The sequence below is a fragment of the Chelon labrosus genome, assembly GCF_963514085.1.
Source record: "Chelon labrosus genome assembly, chromosome: 19".
In the NCBI taxonomy this organism is placed as follows: Eukaryota; Metazoa; Chordata; class Actinopteri; order Mugiliformes; family Mugilidae; genus Chelon; species Chelon labrosus.
In genome coordinates, this window is record NC_140352.1 from 10291270 (window position 1) to 10308001 (window position 16732).

At 42.5% G+C, this 16732-nt stretch overlaps 1 protein-coding gene across 2 annotated transcripts in view; it reads right to left on the reverse strand.

Moving 5' to 3' along the window:
• Positions 1 to 16732, reverse strand: part of kif19 (kinesin family member 19) — a 34588-nt gene that overhangs the window by 5328 nt on the left and 12528 nt on the right. For both annotated transcript variants that reach the window (XM_084567406.1, XM_084567405.1), the window contains exons 3-8: positions 8991 to 9101; positions 8796 to 8883; positions 7302 to 7438; positions 3249 to 3374; positions 2969 to 3163; positions 33 to 179 (exon numbers count right to left, since the gene is read on the reverse strand). In XM_084567406.1, the coding sequence (XP_084423532.1) occupies positions 33 to 179; positions 2969 to 3163; positions 3249 to 3374; positions 7302 to 7438; positions 8796 to 8883; positions 8991 to 9101 (804 nt within the window). The remainder of the gene's footprint in view (positions 1 to 32; positions 180 to 2968; positions 3164 to 3248; positions 3375 to 7301; positions 7439 to 8795; positions 8884 to 8990; positions 9102 to 16732) is intronic.

The window sequence follows — 16732 nt, forward strand, 5'->3', positions numbered from 1 at the left end:
ATCAACGCCGCTGGACCTTTAAACAGCCGTACCTTCAGGAGGCGCGTCAGCTTGCTGTCTCGATAGTTGACGTACTTGTTGCCGTTTTTGTCACTCAGGGCGTTAATGCAGTTGCCCAAAGCCAGGAGGGAACGGTTGATGTGAGCGCCTTCTTTCAACCGCTGACCCCGATTCTGAGTCTTAAGAGATGCAGAGAAAGATGAGTGAGAACACCTCTGAACTTACACCATCAGTAATGCTTTTTATGTCCTTGACAGAAACTGGAGCACAAGAGAGATAGGAGAATAAAAAAAAAATGCTGCAAAGGTATCCAGCTAGACTTGAACCAATAACATATTCAGTGGCTTGAAGAAAGAGTCAAAAACCTGATTTGGACAAATTTCTGCTGTAGTAGTATTTCATTAATAATCGGTCTAATCTGAACAAAAATGCCTCATTTAAACACATCAGTGAGAATAGATTGGCCTATCTGGATGGAACTTTAAACCAGACTGACCAACAACCATGTAAACACTTGATCTGATTGTTTCTCTTGGACAGAAATAAATGCATTCTTCGTTAATTTTGTACGTGATTGTCCCACGTGGAGTAAACTTCAACTGACGACACGAGGGTCAGAAACACGGAAGCAGCAAAACAACAAGTTGTTCAAACAAGTCTTTGAAAGGATGAATGGATTTTGAATCGACGCGAGTGGCAACCACAAAATGTGGTCATGTAAAGTTGGGAAAAAAAAAAAAAAAAGTTCTTCTTCTTCTGCTGTTGTATTTCCAGCCGATATTGCCCGTGTAAACAAGGGTAACGTCACAAACTTTCACGCACCAATCAGGATTCAGCAATATTTGAATTAGACTAGTGTCACATTCGGATTGTCCGGACCCAAATTAGCAGACTTCCCTTCATAAAACACCAGATACAACTGGATGGATTCTTGTTTAGGTATAAATAATGATGATGATGATAAACCAACAACACTCCAACTTCAGAACAGAAAGGAGTAGATTAAATGTTTTCTTTCCTCTTGACCAGCAGGTGGCAGTACCTCCTACCTTTGCTCCACCAGTACTGAACGAAATCAACTTCAACTTTCACTAACTGCATGCACGCCTCTTCTTTAGAGGCAGAGAAATGGTTCCCAGTGACCTCAATTGACTAACAGCTCTCTGTTCTGCTCAATTCCTAATGGATGTGCCTGTTCATCAATAGTATGGCGGTGAACCGTTCAAACAGTCTCCAAGGTGAATAAGTGCTCTCACTAGCCAACTGTTTGCATGCTAATCTCAAACTGTGGAAGCACGAGGCGGCGGCGACGTGAGCAACAAAGACAAGCCATTTATATGACGGACAAAAGCTGAAAAACGCAATCACAAACCTGAACAAATACTTCACCTAAGTGCTTAAAAAGAAGGCCAAATGAGGCCTAGAGAATGAATTGGCTCCTCTTCATCGTCTCATAATGCAGCTCTGCTTGAATCGACCGTACCAGTGTGAAAATATTTCACAAAGCGAAACAGCATTACACCGGCTGTGCTTGAGAACGATTTATCTGGCTGCTCAATTCTTCCACTTGAATCCCTCGTAATCTTTGTTAAAAAAAAAAAAAAAATGCTTTTATTGTACAATCCTGCTCAAGCTTTTAATTCTCTGTTTCAGAACAGAATTTTTCTTCCAGTGATTATACAAAGAGAGAGAGAGAGAAGGAAAGCAACACATGATGATTACAATTATCAAAGAAATATAACAACACTTATTAGAATCTTCTTGTTGGTTTCGTGCCAGCGGCGGCAGACGAGTACACATATTTTACTTACACCTCATAACTGTTTTTTTTTGGCCCCTCGGGGGGCAACAGAAACCAGCTGTGACTGTCACTGAGATATGTATCGTAACCTTGTAAGTTTATATGGCAAACTTAAACACAGATTTTGGCTCTGTTTTGGTCTCCACACATATCCTCCACACTTATTTTGACAAGCTAGTTGCGAACACCACTGTGCCGCCCTATATATTTCAGTTTACTACTGTTATATTTATAACAATGCACCATGATAAAATTTAAATTTGTACAATCACATGTTGCAATAGCTGTATTGTAATAAAAACACGTAAGTGGTTTCCATCGTAGTCAAATATTCCATCGTACTCCATTTCATTCCTCGTTAGTATAGTGGACAGTATCTCCGCCTGTCACGCGGAAGACCGGGGTTCGATTCCCCGACGGGGAGGTTTGCATTTTGGAGGAGCTGTGGAGTAGTGCTTAGAGGTGCAACTCGGACATGTATCCATGGCTGAGGCGTCGGGGGCTGCTGCCCACTGCTCCTACTGTACACACTACTGTGCGAACAGTAGTGTGTACAGTTGGAGCATGGTCAAACAGCATGATATGATATGATGATATTGTGCAACTACTAATTATAATTAGGACACTCCTTTGAAGACAACAATGTCCCCATTTTAGCTAGAGAAGAGAGATGGTAAACGATAAAGGAAGCCATCTATGTTAAATGTAAAAACCTTTCTCTGAACAGAGGAGGTGGAGTGAGATATAATCTGCCATCAATCTACAACACAGCCTCAACATCTGTCCCCAAGAAGATTCACCCCCATTCACACCTTGAGAATGGAGCCTCTGACTGACAAGGGGTCATTAGAGCATCATTCATTGGAGAAAGAGGACAGAGTCAAACAGTCTCTTTCAATGAACTTTTTTCTTGTTCTTGCAGCCCTAGGAGCGAGAACAAATGTCTCGCTTTTCGTGGAGTATGTAACAAGCTTAAGTATCTGGTTGTTAACAGACACTAGTCATGTAAGTTTATGATGTGTAACACCCACAGATGTTCCCATTTAAACTCCAATTCCCCAACACTCTTAGAACTGAAGAAGCTACTTGGATAAATTCCAAACATCTTCAAGAAACTCTGTTACCTTTCATTAGCGTTTTAGATAGACCGAGTTTATATATACACACCTGTGCTGCTCGCTCAGAGCCAGCGAGGTCGATCATGAAGAGGCGTGCGAAGCGGACCTCCTGCAGGACGTCACGACAGCGGCTCTGCTGTTTGACGGCCACCTGCAGCACGGCGTGGGAGCGGGACGATGTCTGATTGGCGGCTGTTGGCTCCTGTGTGCGCTGCTTGTTGCCCTTCATCAGTAGTTCCATGATCTGAAAAAGACACGAGTCGAGTTCTTTGTGGTGCTGGACTGAAATAAATGAGTCATCCAGCGGCGGGTTAGGTGACTTGTCTCACCTCTTGGGCATTGATGGTAGACACCTCTGTGATGCCAGCAACCTGAATCACCCCCTTGGAGTCTTCTCTTAGGTCTAGGAAGCCAGAGGATGGGTTCAGCAGGTCACGAATCATCTCGTTGTAGATCTAAAAAGACGCAGATAGAAATATAAATTGTCAGCTGAATGCACCTGCAATAAAGAGCAGAAGATGATGTTCCTTAGGACATGGACACACATACTGGGGACATGTTTATGGGGCGGCTGTGGCTCAGTAGGTAGAGTTGTCCAGAGTTGTGGACAACATGCTCGTGCGAGTAGAAATACACAGCCATTAACCATCTTCGACCATTGAAAAGGCTCCATTCAAGCTTTCAGGGCTCCTACACAGACTTAAACCTGCCGCAAACATTTCAAGTGCAACATTTTCAGCAGGTTTCTTTAAAAAATAAAACTTTTTGGGTGGCAGGCTGTCGTCAAACCTGGGCCTGTGCTCTCCTTTCTTGAAAAGAAAATTCAAGCGACTCCTTGGGACTGACAGCGACGGTTAAGCAGTGAAAGCCACTGTACCGCATAAAAGCTCAGTGCAGGAAGTGACATCGTGGACAGCGACCACTGGATGCCAGTCTGCCAGGAGCTTGGAAATGTAAAGACACTTTTTATTTGTCAAGGCGGCTGCTTTTACAGACACTGACAGTTGAGACACCCGTTCTGTTATTTTTTCCATTAGCACTCTCATTGCTGGTGAAGGCTGAGTGTGTCCAGTCATGTTAGCAGCTCTGGGAGTCATAGTTGTTGAAATTCAACCTGACAATCCAACACATTTCACCGAAAAACCACAACATCGTGGTGGCGCTGGAGGAAAAATCAGGCGAGCGAAGAACCAAAGTTATTGAAAGGGCCCTTTGCTGATCTTCAGCTCCAGGAACCAGTGACATCATTGGTTCTCGGAAGACCAATTTTTCATTTCTAGTCTTTTCCTCTGAGAATCCAGTGATTGTTTTAGATGGCGCTCATCTTCTGCTTGCTTGTATTGCTTTTATTTTTACTTTCCAAGAGCTAAAATTGCATATTTGAACGTAAGCGCAGAGGTTGTTAACAGAAACATAATCATTCTGCAATTAGCATTAATGCCAGCGTGGGTTGTTTTTGTTGGACGCAAATGCCAACACCAAAGGATCCCGTGGTTGAGTTACAATGCACGGATGTTTTACTCTTTATTTGGAAAGAGGTGTGCTTGAAATCTTCTTCAACATCCCATGGATAAATAGGAAAAAACTGAAAGGACAGAACATTACTGGGATTTAAAAGCCCACCTTCATGAGCTGGGCAGGTTGCTTGGCTACGATGCATAGAGTAGGTAGGGCGTGCAATAATTCCCATCCATACTGACCAAATACCCACATAAAAAGCAGCAATTTTCCCTTTTAAGATTCATCTTCTGTGCCAGAAGAAACTTACATGGCTGCTTTCCTAAGTTGCTGAGGTGTTTAATTCTGGACCAAAGCAGTAGCCAGAAGCAGCTGGCTGACTCTGCCTTCCGCTGAGCCTCGGTAATGTAGCTAAAAGGGTTTGTCCTCCTATTAAAGTTTTCCAAATGTGACACAGAACCACATGAGCAAACAAGGGTCAATGGTAAAGAATGGATAATGGTGTCGTTTTATCCATGAAGGTTATATTTATGTGTTTCCGTGCACGTGTTCGGGAGATTGCACACGTGAAACGGAGTGTGATCTGAAAAAGAAAAGGAGCAGATGTGTGCACTTCGCTCGGTCGGGCTATAAAACGGCGTTTAACCTCTTTGTGGCGAGGCAGCGGTGGTAACAGATTGCTGCCTAGAAACAGCAAACACACACACTTAACACACACACACACACATCCTTGTGTGAGGACCACAGACCAGTCTATGGTCAGGACACATCCCGTTGAGTTCAACCAGGGGAGGGAGCATCCTGACTGGATGACTGGCGTTTTAATAGGAAATTTTTCGCTTCCGCCCACCCCGACCGCTACTAAAGAGCTCCGCTTCAATAACGTTGTCAATCACTGAACATAATGATAGTGTCTGGCACTGAAAACAGAATGTAACTTTGATGTCTGATTGAAAATTTGTATGCAACAAGTGCTTGTATTGTGCCTTTTTCCTTTTCTGTTGGCGGCCAAATGTTCTTTTCATATTTGCTTCTTTTGTCTCTCGATACAAGGTTATATTCATCATCTGATTCACGCTTTCTGTTGTCATCATTTTCTTTTCTTTCGCTCCAAGCTTTTTCTTTAGCTGGAAAATATTTAAATAAATGACTCATTCTTCTTTATGTTGATTGCTGCAATCATTTCCAGAATGAAAGGAAAGGAAAGTTTTTTTTAAAATGTGAAATTCCCTGAATTTAAATAATACGTGCAATTAAGTAACTAGAAAATTAGGTTACATTTGTGAACTCAAGAAGAGCCCAAAGTGACCTCTTTAAGCACAGAGGAGTACGGCGTAGTTTCTGCTTTCAGAGTCAAATGAACCGACTCCTTTGTATCCAGTGCTGCTGGATCCTTTGTCACTAAACACACAGGCTGAGCTGTACCTTCTTGTCAGTAATGAGGTGTGGAACGAGGGCCAGAAAGCACACAGAGAAACATCAGCTACGCCGTTTTATCCGTGGCTCGTCATCCGCTGACAAAGGCGGAGGTAATCGCTCAGCTGACAGGAAACAGCTCATTTCACACCTGAAAGTACTGAGAGTTTCTGTACCACAAAAGCACCTTTACATCTGGAAAATAATACGTGATGTACTGTGTTATTTCGCATGTTTCTTCAATCGATAATGGTGTTAAAGTAGCAGGTGAGATGGAAGAATGACAAAGTTTCACTTTACATCATGACGCCAAATGTGTGGCCACAAAAAGAGTTTCTGTGGCTACATGAAGATAAGTAATTAGGCAGTGACAATCTGTATTGGTGCTAAACTAATACAAAATGTCTCTCCTTATATAAAAAAACTAATTACAGGGTTGCAATGCTAAAACTATGGCGGCCCGCCAGGGTCTAATTTACACCGCCATGCTCTCATAACGAATCGGAAATATATTTGCACGTTTCAAACAACGCTGTGCTTGCGTTGTTTTTCCTATTGCTCTTGATAGGACACCGGCCACTCACCTGTTCTGTACTGAATTTAACCTGACGGGGAAAACGGCACGAAGCAATTTGTGCTCTTGGTTTTTTAGACCATGGAGATTTACAGTTATTTAAAGAGAGTTGGTCAAAACCCGAAGGAAACGACTCCAGATGTAACGTGAACTAGCTTAACTTTATAAGCGCTAGCTAGCAAAGTTAGATTGAAAGTCAACTGTTTACTATAAATTAGATTTACTGAGTCTTTATTTAATCTTACATACATCTGCCCACAGAATGTCACGTCTCAAAAGCATTTTGTTTAGTCTTCAAAATTTTGTGGGAAACACTCAATTAAATATAAAAAGAAAAGAAAATAGAGAAATTATACGGTAGAAATTGAACACCCAGTGATAGCTCTGATGCTTTTATTACTAACCTCTGCTGTGTAAGTAAGTAAGTGGCTTTGTTTTCTTAACAAGGCAACTAAAATTATAGCTTCTTTCAACAAGTGGCAACAGCAACAAGGCAATTAAGCATGCTTTAGAAAACAGCAGAGCAACATGATGGACAACAGGAGACATACAACAGTCTTCATCTGTGTCTGTGTTTTTCTGTGGGGTTGTGGATGAGGATGCCAGCTCATTTCAAATGGATACAGAGTAAAGCGACACCAGCAGTATCTGCCTGCAGTTGGCATTAGCTAACAACCACAGATGTTATCAGTGTGGAGAGATGAGAGCAGAACCTAAATGCAATGTGGACAGAAGCAGAGATGGATGTCTGCGGTTCACACGTGAACAAATCAGCAGAAATCTCTGAGTGAGCAATCAACTTAATGGCTGTAACATTTCAAAGCCCCTCTGCAGGGCAATTAAAAAGATGTGTCACTGCCGCTGCACTAACTCTGATGATTCTGTGGGCACGTGACGGGAATACAAGTTGTTGACGTAAAATGAAAAGACCTACCTCCAGATAGGACATGGAGACGCTGTACAGCATGTCGTCACTGGTCTCCTCGATGGCACGGAACAGGTCGTTGAGAGTTCGGACGTAGATGCCGGGCTCCTTGTCTGTCCCCAACATGGTGTACGTCTTCCCACAACCTGATGGCAGCAGACGACTTTGAGATAGATTCTTTACACTTATTGATTTCATTTAGCATGTATTTAATCATTTTTAACAGTTTAAGGGGTGCTCTAATAATAATAATAATAAATACATTAATAATAAATCCCAACTTTGAAGTCAGGTTGCATCAAACATATAAGAATAAACTTAACAGATGTCATTCTCTCGGCTGTAACCTAAAACTTGCTTGCACAACAATACTTGAAAATAATAGCGCAGGAACACACTACCATTATTTAGAGCATCTCACATCATCTCTAAAGAAAATTCATGTAAAGGGTCGAAGAAGAAGAAGAAGAGGAAGAACTCCATGTAGCCTTTTAATACTTGTAGCTAATGTTAGTCTCAAAGGCTAGACATTTCACCGTTGCACCGCCGTGTCCTTGTAGACTTGTTTCTCTCAAGGATTATTCTGAAGTAATCGGGACGGCCCAATCAGTTTGGAAAGTTTAAGAGCAGATCGCATTAGTAGATAATATGGGCCAAACCTCGATACCAGGAAGGGTCAGACTCTTACGCTGATTGTGGAAGTGGGGGATATCAGGGATAAATTGTCCCAAACCTCTTTTTGGTGCTTCCATCGGCTTGTTTCTAGACTTCTTTACAGCAAAATTAATGTGAACCAACTCAGCTGGTGAGCTACAAACAGCAGACTGAAAAAATCTGCCAGTAATTGATGTAAACTGTGCACCATTTAGCAGCTAAAGAGCCCAAAGGATAAATTATTTAATGCAGTTTATATATATCATTTATACCATTATGTATTTATCAATTAAATTCACAATGAATATACTACTAGTATTAATCAAAACACCACCTTATGAAAGATGAGGGTCAAATATAGAATGTTTCCTGAAGCTAAACATGTTTAGTATTCCTGCACGACTGACAGATCCAGATGTGCTGTCTTAATTAGTCCCTGGCTCACCTGACTACTTCTCTGCAAGAGGAGACAAAGATGTCCGAGACAGATGGAGGGACAGAAGGGTGGCAAAGAAACAAGAGACAGATGGGTAACTTTGAGCAGCAACAGCACTCAGCTAACTCAGTCCACTAACTTGGTCCGTCACTACGCAACGGAAATGGAAGAAGCAGAGTATGACTCATTTTCTAATCAGACCTGAGCTAAAATTAAAAAAAACTAAAATGGATGCAAGTAAGACGTCTCGCCCGTTTCCTGAGAGTGTGCTGGCTAACTGACTCATGCTGGCCAGAGATTAAGTGTCACAAAGGTAGCACATGTAATTGGTGGATGAAGCACCTCTGTTCAGACAGAGCACTAAGTAATCTACCTGGGTCTAGAGCAACACACACAGAAAAAAACACACAAACCTGTGGGTCCGTAGGCAAACACAGTGGCATTGTAGCCTGAGATCAGGCCTTCAATCAGCCCTTTGGTTGTAGCTCGGTACACTTCCTCCTGCACAGGAGGAAAGAAATACATTTTCAAGTGATAAATGAGCACATAAAACACATTTGGTTCTTGACTGAAATTTGAAATTGTGTTTTTTTTTTTTTTTAACTCACCTGACTGGCTGAGAAATCGAATGCCACGTCAAACATGTAAGTCTTCTCCCTGGAGCGGTTGGCACGCAGGATGTCGTCTGGATCCTCCATGGGGTCCATCAGAACCACCATCTAATGATGAAGCAGAAGGCGGCGGCACAGGGGAGAGAGAGGCAGGTTAGTTAGTAGGTGTAGGTCTCCAAGCTTATATCGCCATCGGAGCCGCCAATTAACTCAATGATGTGTCTCTTATCCATCATTGTCAAAGGCTACACTAATGAGCGAGTGTGCTCTCATTTCAGTGGGGTGAGGTTTCGCTTGAAAGCACTGCAAAATTAGATTACCAAAATGACATTTGAAATGGTAGAGAAGTACAAAATACTGTCCCTGTCTTTAAATAAATGCAGTGATTGAATAGATTAAATAATTATAGCCACACGCAGGAGTGTGTTTATGAATTTACTTTACGCTTCAATGCACGGAAGCAAAATGAAAAAATGAAAAAATGTGCAGTCCACAGCTGCAGCATCTGATGGCTGGCTGACGCAGAATACAGATGCCTCTCTCTCTGTATGTGTCTATCGAGCCTCTCTGCATGTGGCGTAGGTCAGAAAAGATTTCAGCTCAGCTTTTTAGTTAGATTTATCTACTGCAGACGGACCCAGCCGTTTGTTTGATGTACTCCCACAGTGCAATGAAATGAGCTCGAGTACTAACTTAATCCACACCAGCCACCATGTTCATAACGTCTGCATTTGAATTCATATTTTATTTATGTTTTATATTTACATTGTCCTTTTTTAGTAGGTTTGAGTAAGCTTGGGCTGAATCTACTAGTGGGCGGCAGCTGGATGCTTCAACGGGTTATTGAATATCTTAATGTCAGTCGCGCCATGAGGTGTTAGAGCTTTGACACACCAAGCTCACGGTCAGGTGGGCTTCTGTTGCTTTCTGTAGCTTCTACTGTATTACAACATTGGCATCAGCATGGCATAGCATGTTGGATCAAAGATGGAGCCCGCCAGCGAAAGATCACTCTGATTAGAAAATGCAACGACAACGTCAAGAAGGGTTTTCTCATTTTCCATCATCATTTTTCTGTAACCGCTTGCTCTCATTGGGCGAGAGGTGGGGTACACCCTGGACAGGTCGCCAGTCTCTCACAGGGCTAACACATAGAGACAGACAACCACACTCACACCTACGGCCAATTTAGAATCACCAATTAACCTAACAAGCATGTCTTTGGACAGTGGGAGGAAGTACAGCTGAATCAGTTCGGGAAGTTTAAACAGATCTCATTACAAGATACCGGGAAAGGTCGGGCTCTTCTGCTGATTGTCGAAGGGGTGGGGGTGGGAACATTTTAGCCCAAACCTCTTTAGACTTTATTTCAGCCTTCATCAGCTTGTAGACGTCTCTACAGCAAAACTAATGTGAACCAACTCAGCTGGTGAGCTACAAACAATAGACAGAAAAAGAGCTGAAAAAAACTTCCTAGCTATCTAGCTAGTACTATAATAGTGTTTCACTTTTTGAATGACTGCCACTTCCTGGTTTGGACCTTTATTTCCTCCCACACAAATGAGAACCACACGCTAGATGGCTGGCGGATCGTTAATGTGCATCTTTTTGGCATAGGTGCACCTTATGTTGATGGTAGTTCTTTGATGTGGGTTTGGTGTGTCCGAGCCCTAGTGAGGGAAAAGCTTATGGTTGTAAAACCACCAATAAATATGTTTGCCTTCTTCATAAAACCAAATATGTGAGCCAAAACCATTGAATAAAATCATAATTTTTAAGTTGTTCAAATGACTTGAGCTACTTAACAGTCTATTCATCTACTCAGCTGAGGTACATATATCCTTGGTTTGGGAAATGTTAAAGGAAGCAGTCTTTTCAAATGTATGACAGGCTGTCAGTGTGACAAATGCACACCTCCCCTCTATAGATTCGCACTTCACAACATGTATGCATTTATGCAAATGTGCATCCACTCAGGCCATCTGCAATAATCCTGCCCACAGGACATAACGACCAAACGAGCAGCCCACATGTCAAGTACGTTCAGAGCGTCTGGAGGACAGAGACCAGTGAATTTAAGGGGAACGTGGGAACAAACTGTGCTTGCTGAAACTGTGCTTTGTGCATTTGACAGTCTGAGCAGTACAATCATGTCGTACAATCATGAATACGCAAAGACCGAAATGTCACATTGCTCCAATTGTGCCACTTGACAAAAGCCATAGCCTAAAAAAAAAATGTAATTTGGAAATCACAGCTCGCACAAGGCAGAACATGACATCAGAAATAAAATAATACCACTGACAATATCACTGAATCAGAGTGGCTGCAACTGACTTTGGTAGGCTGTAGGCAGCTGAAGAATTGTTGTTCCTTTCACAATATTGTGGGCCTGAATCTCCTGCCCGAAAAAGTCAATAATAATAATAAAGAAATATGGTGAAGAGGACACTTGAGTTTATTTCATATTGGGACGGCTGGGAGTTTGCCAGGTTTTTTTGTGCAGCAGTGGGCCTTGAGAGTCCTCTGAAGCCTGTAACGCTGAAGCACTCGGCTCGTTTGATGACCCCCTCAACCAGTGAGCCGCTCACTTTGAAGCCTCTCAATTGAAATTCAAGAGGAGAGATTTCACTTTTAATAAACTGACAACAGCGGATGAAGGCGGGTACCATGGAAAGATAGCATGAGCTGCAATCAGCAGAAAGGGGGAAAGGAGGGGAGGATGAAGTACAGTGCTAAAGGGAGAACGGGGATCGATGGAGACCACTGCATGTTTGTCCTTTGAATAAACTCAGAAATGTCTCTTCATTCAGTTCTCTTCTACGGCGTGCACACAATGATGACTCATTGTGCCCTAGACACAAGGTAGGAGAGTGAGAACAAATGGACAGCATGCTTGTCTGTTTCTGATCCTTCCTTCCTTTTCTTCCGTCTCATTCTCCTTACTTCCCGCTTCTCCGCTAACTCTTCTCTGCATGGCACCGGGCTGCAATGACGTACAAGTTCTGATCGCATTTCACAGCAAAGATAGTGTGAACAGCGGAGTACTTCTCTCGGTATCCAAGGTCAGAAGCTCTTAAGCCACTTAGTCTCATCGACAACCTTCCTAAACGTCACGAGTGTAGTTAGAAGAATCAGTTGATCAAAAGTCAGCAGAGGATGTCCGTGTGGTCCAGAGGAATGTTTTACAGTTTCATCAAAGCTTTGGCAATACAAAAAAAACACGTGTTCGCATCCTAGTGCACACGTCTCCATTAACTAAATTACTGTACCTAAGCTGAGTCTTTTAGACTCAGACATAATCCTACCAAAATATGACTTCTCAGCAGTCTGTAAGAGAAGAACCAGGCAGAGCAGAGTGAGTAGACACTTCATAAACAGATTCTGATCCACAATGAGCAGCAGTCATCTTATAGGCAGTCAGATAGTTGACGATAAACCTACTGATCAAGGGACTTCATTTCTTTACATATTGTCTTATATTGTGTTTTAGTTACTGTTAAGCCCATCCATTTTCCGTCCCAATTTTATTGTATATAATAAATATACTGATATAATATGAATTACCCACCACAGTTTCTTGGAGCCCCATGTAAGGTTTTTCAATGCAAACTGATTAATTAACACAATGGATGAATGGATCATGGGTGTTTGACCCTTTCTGTTGTTAAAACAATTGATTCAGCTCCACTATTTTATGATCTTTAAGTGATTTGATAGCTCTAACGTGAATCCTAATTGGTGATTATCTCCGAGTTGGGAGCTAAATGCAACAGAAAGTTGTTTTCCTGAAGTGTTACCGCCACACAGCATGCAGCGTACATCACCATTGTACTCTAGTTTCTTTGAGCCCAGTGGAAACATGCATTTCTGCACATCGGAGAACGCTATCTGTGGATGTAAAAAGAAACAGGTTTGTGTAAATAAGAGGTTACAATAAGGTGAAAATGATGTCTTTTCAATTGTATCCAGCTGTATGCGGACTAGACCTGTTTATATATGCATGGCGTACCTGTTTAATTGTGTTCCTTGAGAAAGCTGATGAGCATGCAACAGCGCTCTTACATAATCGCAGGTATAGCAGGTATCAAATAGTGTGTGCATCGATGCACACTTTTGTCTCGCCATTAAAGCCCGTGGGTGTTGATAACACCTCTCGTCCCATCTGTCATCTGTGTTTCTTGAGTTACACTACCTTCCAAAGCTCCACCCATGAACGTCCACACTCAGCAGCTGCTGCGTAGGAAGACTCTATACCACTAATTTTCTTAAGTCTTCTGATAAGACTATAAGATGCTGGCTCTAATGACTGCGGGGCAACATAAGACTGGATGTCTGGGCATGTGACTCATGGACGGAGTGTGCCAACACGTATGCCCTTCACACTAGACTGTCCTCTTTTCAATTAGGAGGCTTTGGAGAAACAAAGAGCCTAAGGTGAAGTACGGGTCAGTTTTAGCTGCTGAGCTCTGAGTGAACAGAGCAGGTAAAGGAACATTTGGAAACACGGCAGTCTCGTGGATACCATTAACTCTCCCACATATCCTCCCTCACTCTCTCTTTCTTTCCCGCAGTTGCATGGAAACATGTACTCATTGACACATAGCAACTAAGAAAGAGGCACTTCATGTCCAGTGCAACAAGCAAGTCTGTGCAAGCAGGGTGGCATGAGGCATAACTGACCACGGAACAGGAGGCCAGCGCACTCTCACTCAATATGTCTATTTGTATAGGATGAAAGGAGGTGACGTCTGTCGTGAATATTTTTATACTTAATAACATTCAGGAATTGGCAACGCTCTATGTCTGTGTGAACCAAGAGCAGGTGAGATGTTTGGAAATTCTGAGCATCTGAAAATACCACTAAAAGCTCATAATTTATTCAAAAAAAGGAACCGACCAAGCACATCTTGCAGCTCTAAACACAATCTGTCAAACACAGAAACCAGCAGAATCTCTATGATTTGCTCCACACGAATCCAACAGGCTTAAAACTGGGCTGTGAGTCAGTGGGCAGCTGCACAGCAACCATTCTCCAAACACAACTGCTACAATACAGCAAACACACAAATCCTGATAAGATTAAAAGAAATGACTGACTGGTGCAGTAGGGGGGGAAGCTTTAATTGCAATACTGTACAAACACTAAGGCATGAGTGCGCATTTGTTAACTATCTGTCAGTCTGCCAATGCGAACGTTTCTCTAACCTTCCAATTGCAAATCGTTTCTGAAGCTGGAGTAGGAGGTAGAAAATTACTGAATTACGCACAGATAAAGCGCAATCAGAATTCACTGTATGATTTCCTTTGGTTGCTGCATGTGCCGTTCTATTGGTGCTGACCATGTTTCAAAGATCAGGAAAGATCACAGTTTTATGTGAGTAATGTCAAAGTAAAGATTTTCCACTCTCACTGCTCTATCTACTAGGACCTATCACCTCTGACCTCTGACCACCGCTGACTAAATCGTGGGCGCCACTGAACAAGACATCAGTTCACCGAGAACCGCACAAAGTAAGAAAAGAAAAGCAATTTCCTGGTGGACAGCCCGTGTAAGCACGCTGACATTTTTAGCACTTTTAATCGTGCTGTCACAACAATCATCCCAATGCTACAGCCACTTTTCAACTGGATGCAGGGTGTAGCTCAATTTAACTCGACCCCAGGAGCTGACAAAACAAAATGGCCAGAGCGTGAATTTACACACCGTGGCGTTGAAAAAAAAAAAAGAGGCTCCTGAAATATTCATATCAGTACAAGGATCAGCCAAAGTCAAACAACAGCTTGCTTATGCAGCGACATGAAACCAATTAGCGTGATGGAATCATCTAAATGCCGTAAAGAGCAGCGGGGCGGCGATGGAGCACCGCTAGCCGTGCCCTTCTTGGCTGAGGGGTTTTCTTATCAACAGGACCTGCTGTTCGGGGGTCATTAAAGCAGCAGGCATGACTTAGTTGGGCATCTTGCTGATTATAGCACTGCTAGCTCCCAGCGCAGATCCATAATTCAAAGCCTGGATGTGGTGTGGTTTTACAAGCCAGCCAACCCTGGTTGGTTCTCACTGACTCCCTCCACTGTCCTGTGCCAAGTGGCAAACGCTGCCAAGACAGGCAACAAAAGTCAGCAGTTGAATAGACACGAACCACTTTTCATTGTCAACCTCTGGTTCATTACACCCAAATAATGGCTTGGGTCACTAATAAAATGACAAAAGAGAAAATTGAAATCTCATTCACACAAATGGCCTCTAGTGTACTGGGTGTTACTCATGCTGTAATAACACACAAAGACTAGAAGCAAAATAATTTTCCTGTCTCAGATTACTCAAGTAGTTTCCATGATAATCACAAATAGGCTTCAATCTGGTCATTGGCAGCATGTGAAACTGAAGTAAATACATTCAGTAGCTAAAAATAGACAAAACTCAAAGAGATAAGATGAAAATCCAACTGGACAACAGCACCAGATGTAGCAGCAGGAAGACTATTTTAAACAATAACATGCAGATGATGTCTGAAACAGAGCGATAGAGCCAAACCCTCGAAACCACCCGTACACACTGGCGTCACGTTTTACTGCTTACATTCGCGTCTTGTCTTTATTGCTCTGTTTTCAGCAGTCAGGAGGTTACATCCTCTTAGCTCAACAGGTTGAACATGCATGTACCGGAAAGATAAAGAGCAGTGCCTTTGTCAGTGTCTGAAGTAAATGTCGACCTCTGCATTTAATTTCTCCCTAGAGACGCCATCCTCACTTTAACCCTCATCCCCGAGTGATACAGTGGTTACCATGGAGGCATGTTTCCAATTCAGTATCAAGTGTGTTGTGAAATTCTGGCACATGGCTAAATTATTGTAATACTAGAAACCATTGGGAATTTTAAAAAGCTCCATTTGGATTCTAATCTGCATGAAAATACACCTGGTTGTTGGCAGTAGAGTGGAATGCAATGTCAAGAAATATAGTGAAAATAAAAAAAAAAAGAATGAATCCTACTGCCGTGGATCACCCAAAATTTGGGTGCACCGCAAGATCAATCCATTTACAGAAAACAGCGTTTTTAGGCATATAGATGGACTAATTAAAATAGGAGAGTCTATTTTGTCAGATTAATGTGAGACATGCAACTGAGTAAATGCTGAAACTGAAGCTGAGGCTGCTAGCGTGTTTGTGGACCCGCCCACATACAGTATAAAGCAATTTGCTCATCAGCCATCTCATCGTTGCTGACAGTTGTTTGCTTTTGGACATTCTACTCTCCGGTTGCCTCGGTAACCCTCTCGCAACCCCAAATGTTTCTGTGTGAAACAAGGAGACCGCTAAAATATCGCTAAGGTGCGTACGGAGCTAGCTCGTCTTGCTGCCACTGCTCTTCATTTGAAAAGATAATACCGCCAATGATGCCAGAGCTCCGTCTGGGTACACCGAACACTCCGAGCCCGCTATGTGAATTTGTTGGTAGTTGTGGAAGGTGTTTCCTTGCAATGTTGCAGTAAACATTTAGGGAAGTCAGTGCTTGTGTCATTTATCACCTACATCATACACTGAAATTGGTACTCACCTCAACTACATTGCTTCAAAGTTGACATTACTTTGTCTTAGTGCCCGCTTACTACGTGTTACCAAAGGTTTGTTTGTCTATCATCACTACAACTCACTGAAATTAATTCACTTATCTGTTGTCAAATTGGATTTGAAATGAACCATCAGCGCCAAAAGACACGCCAAAACCTACCGTC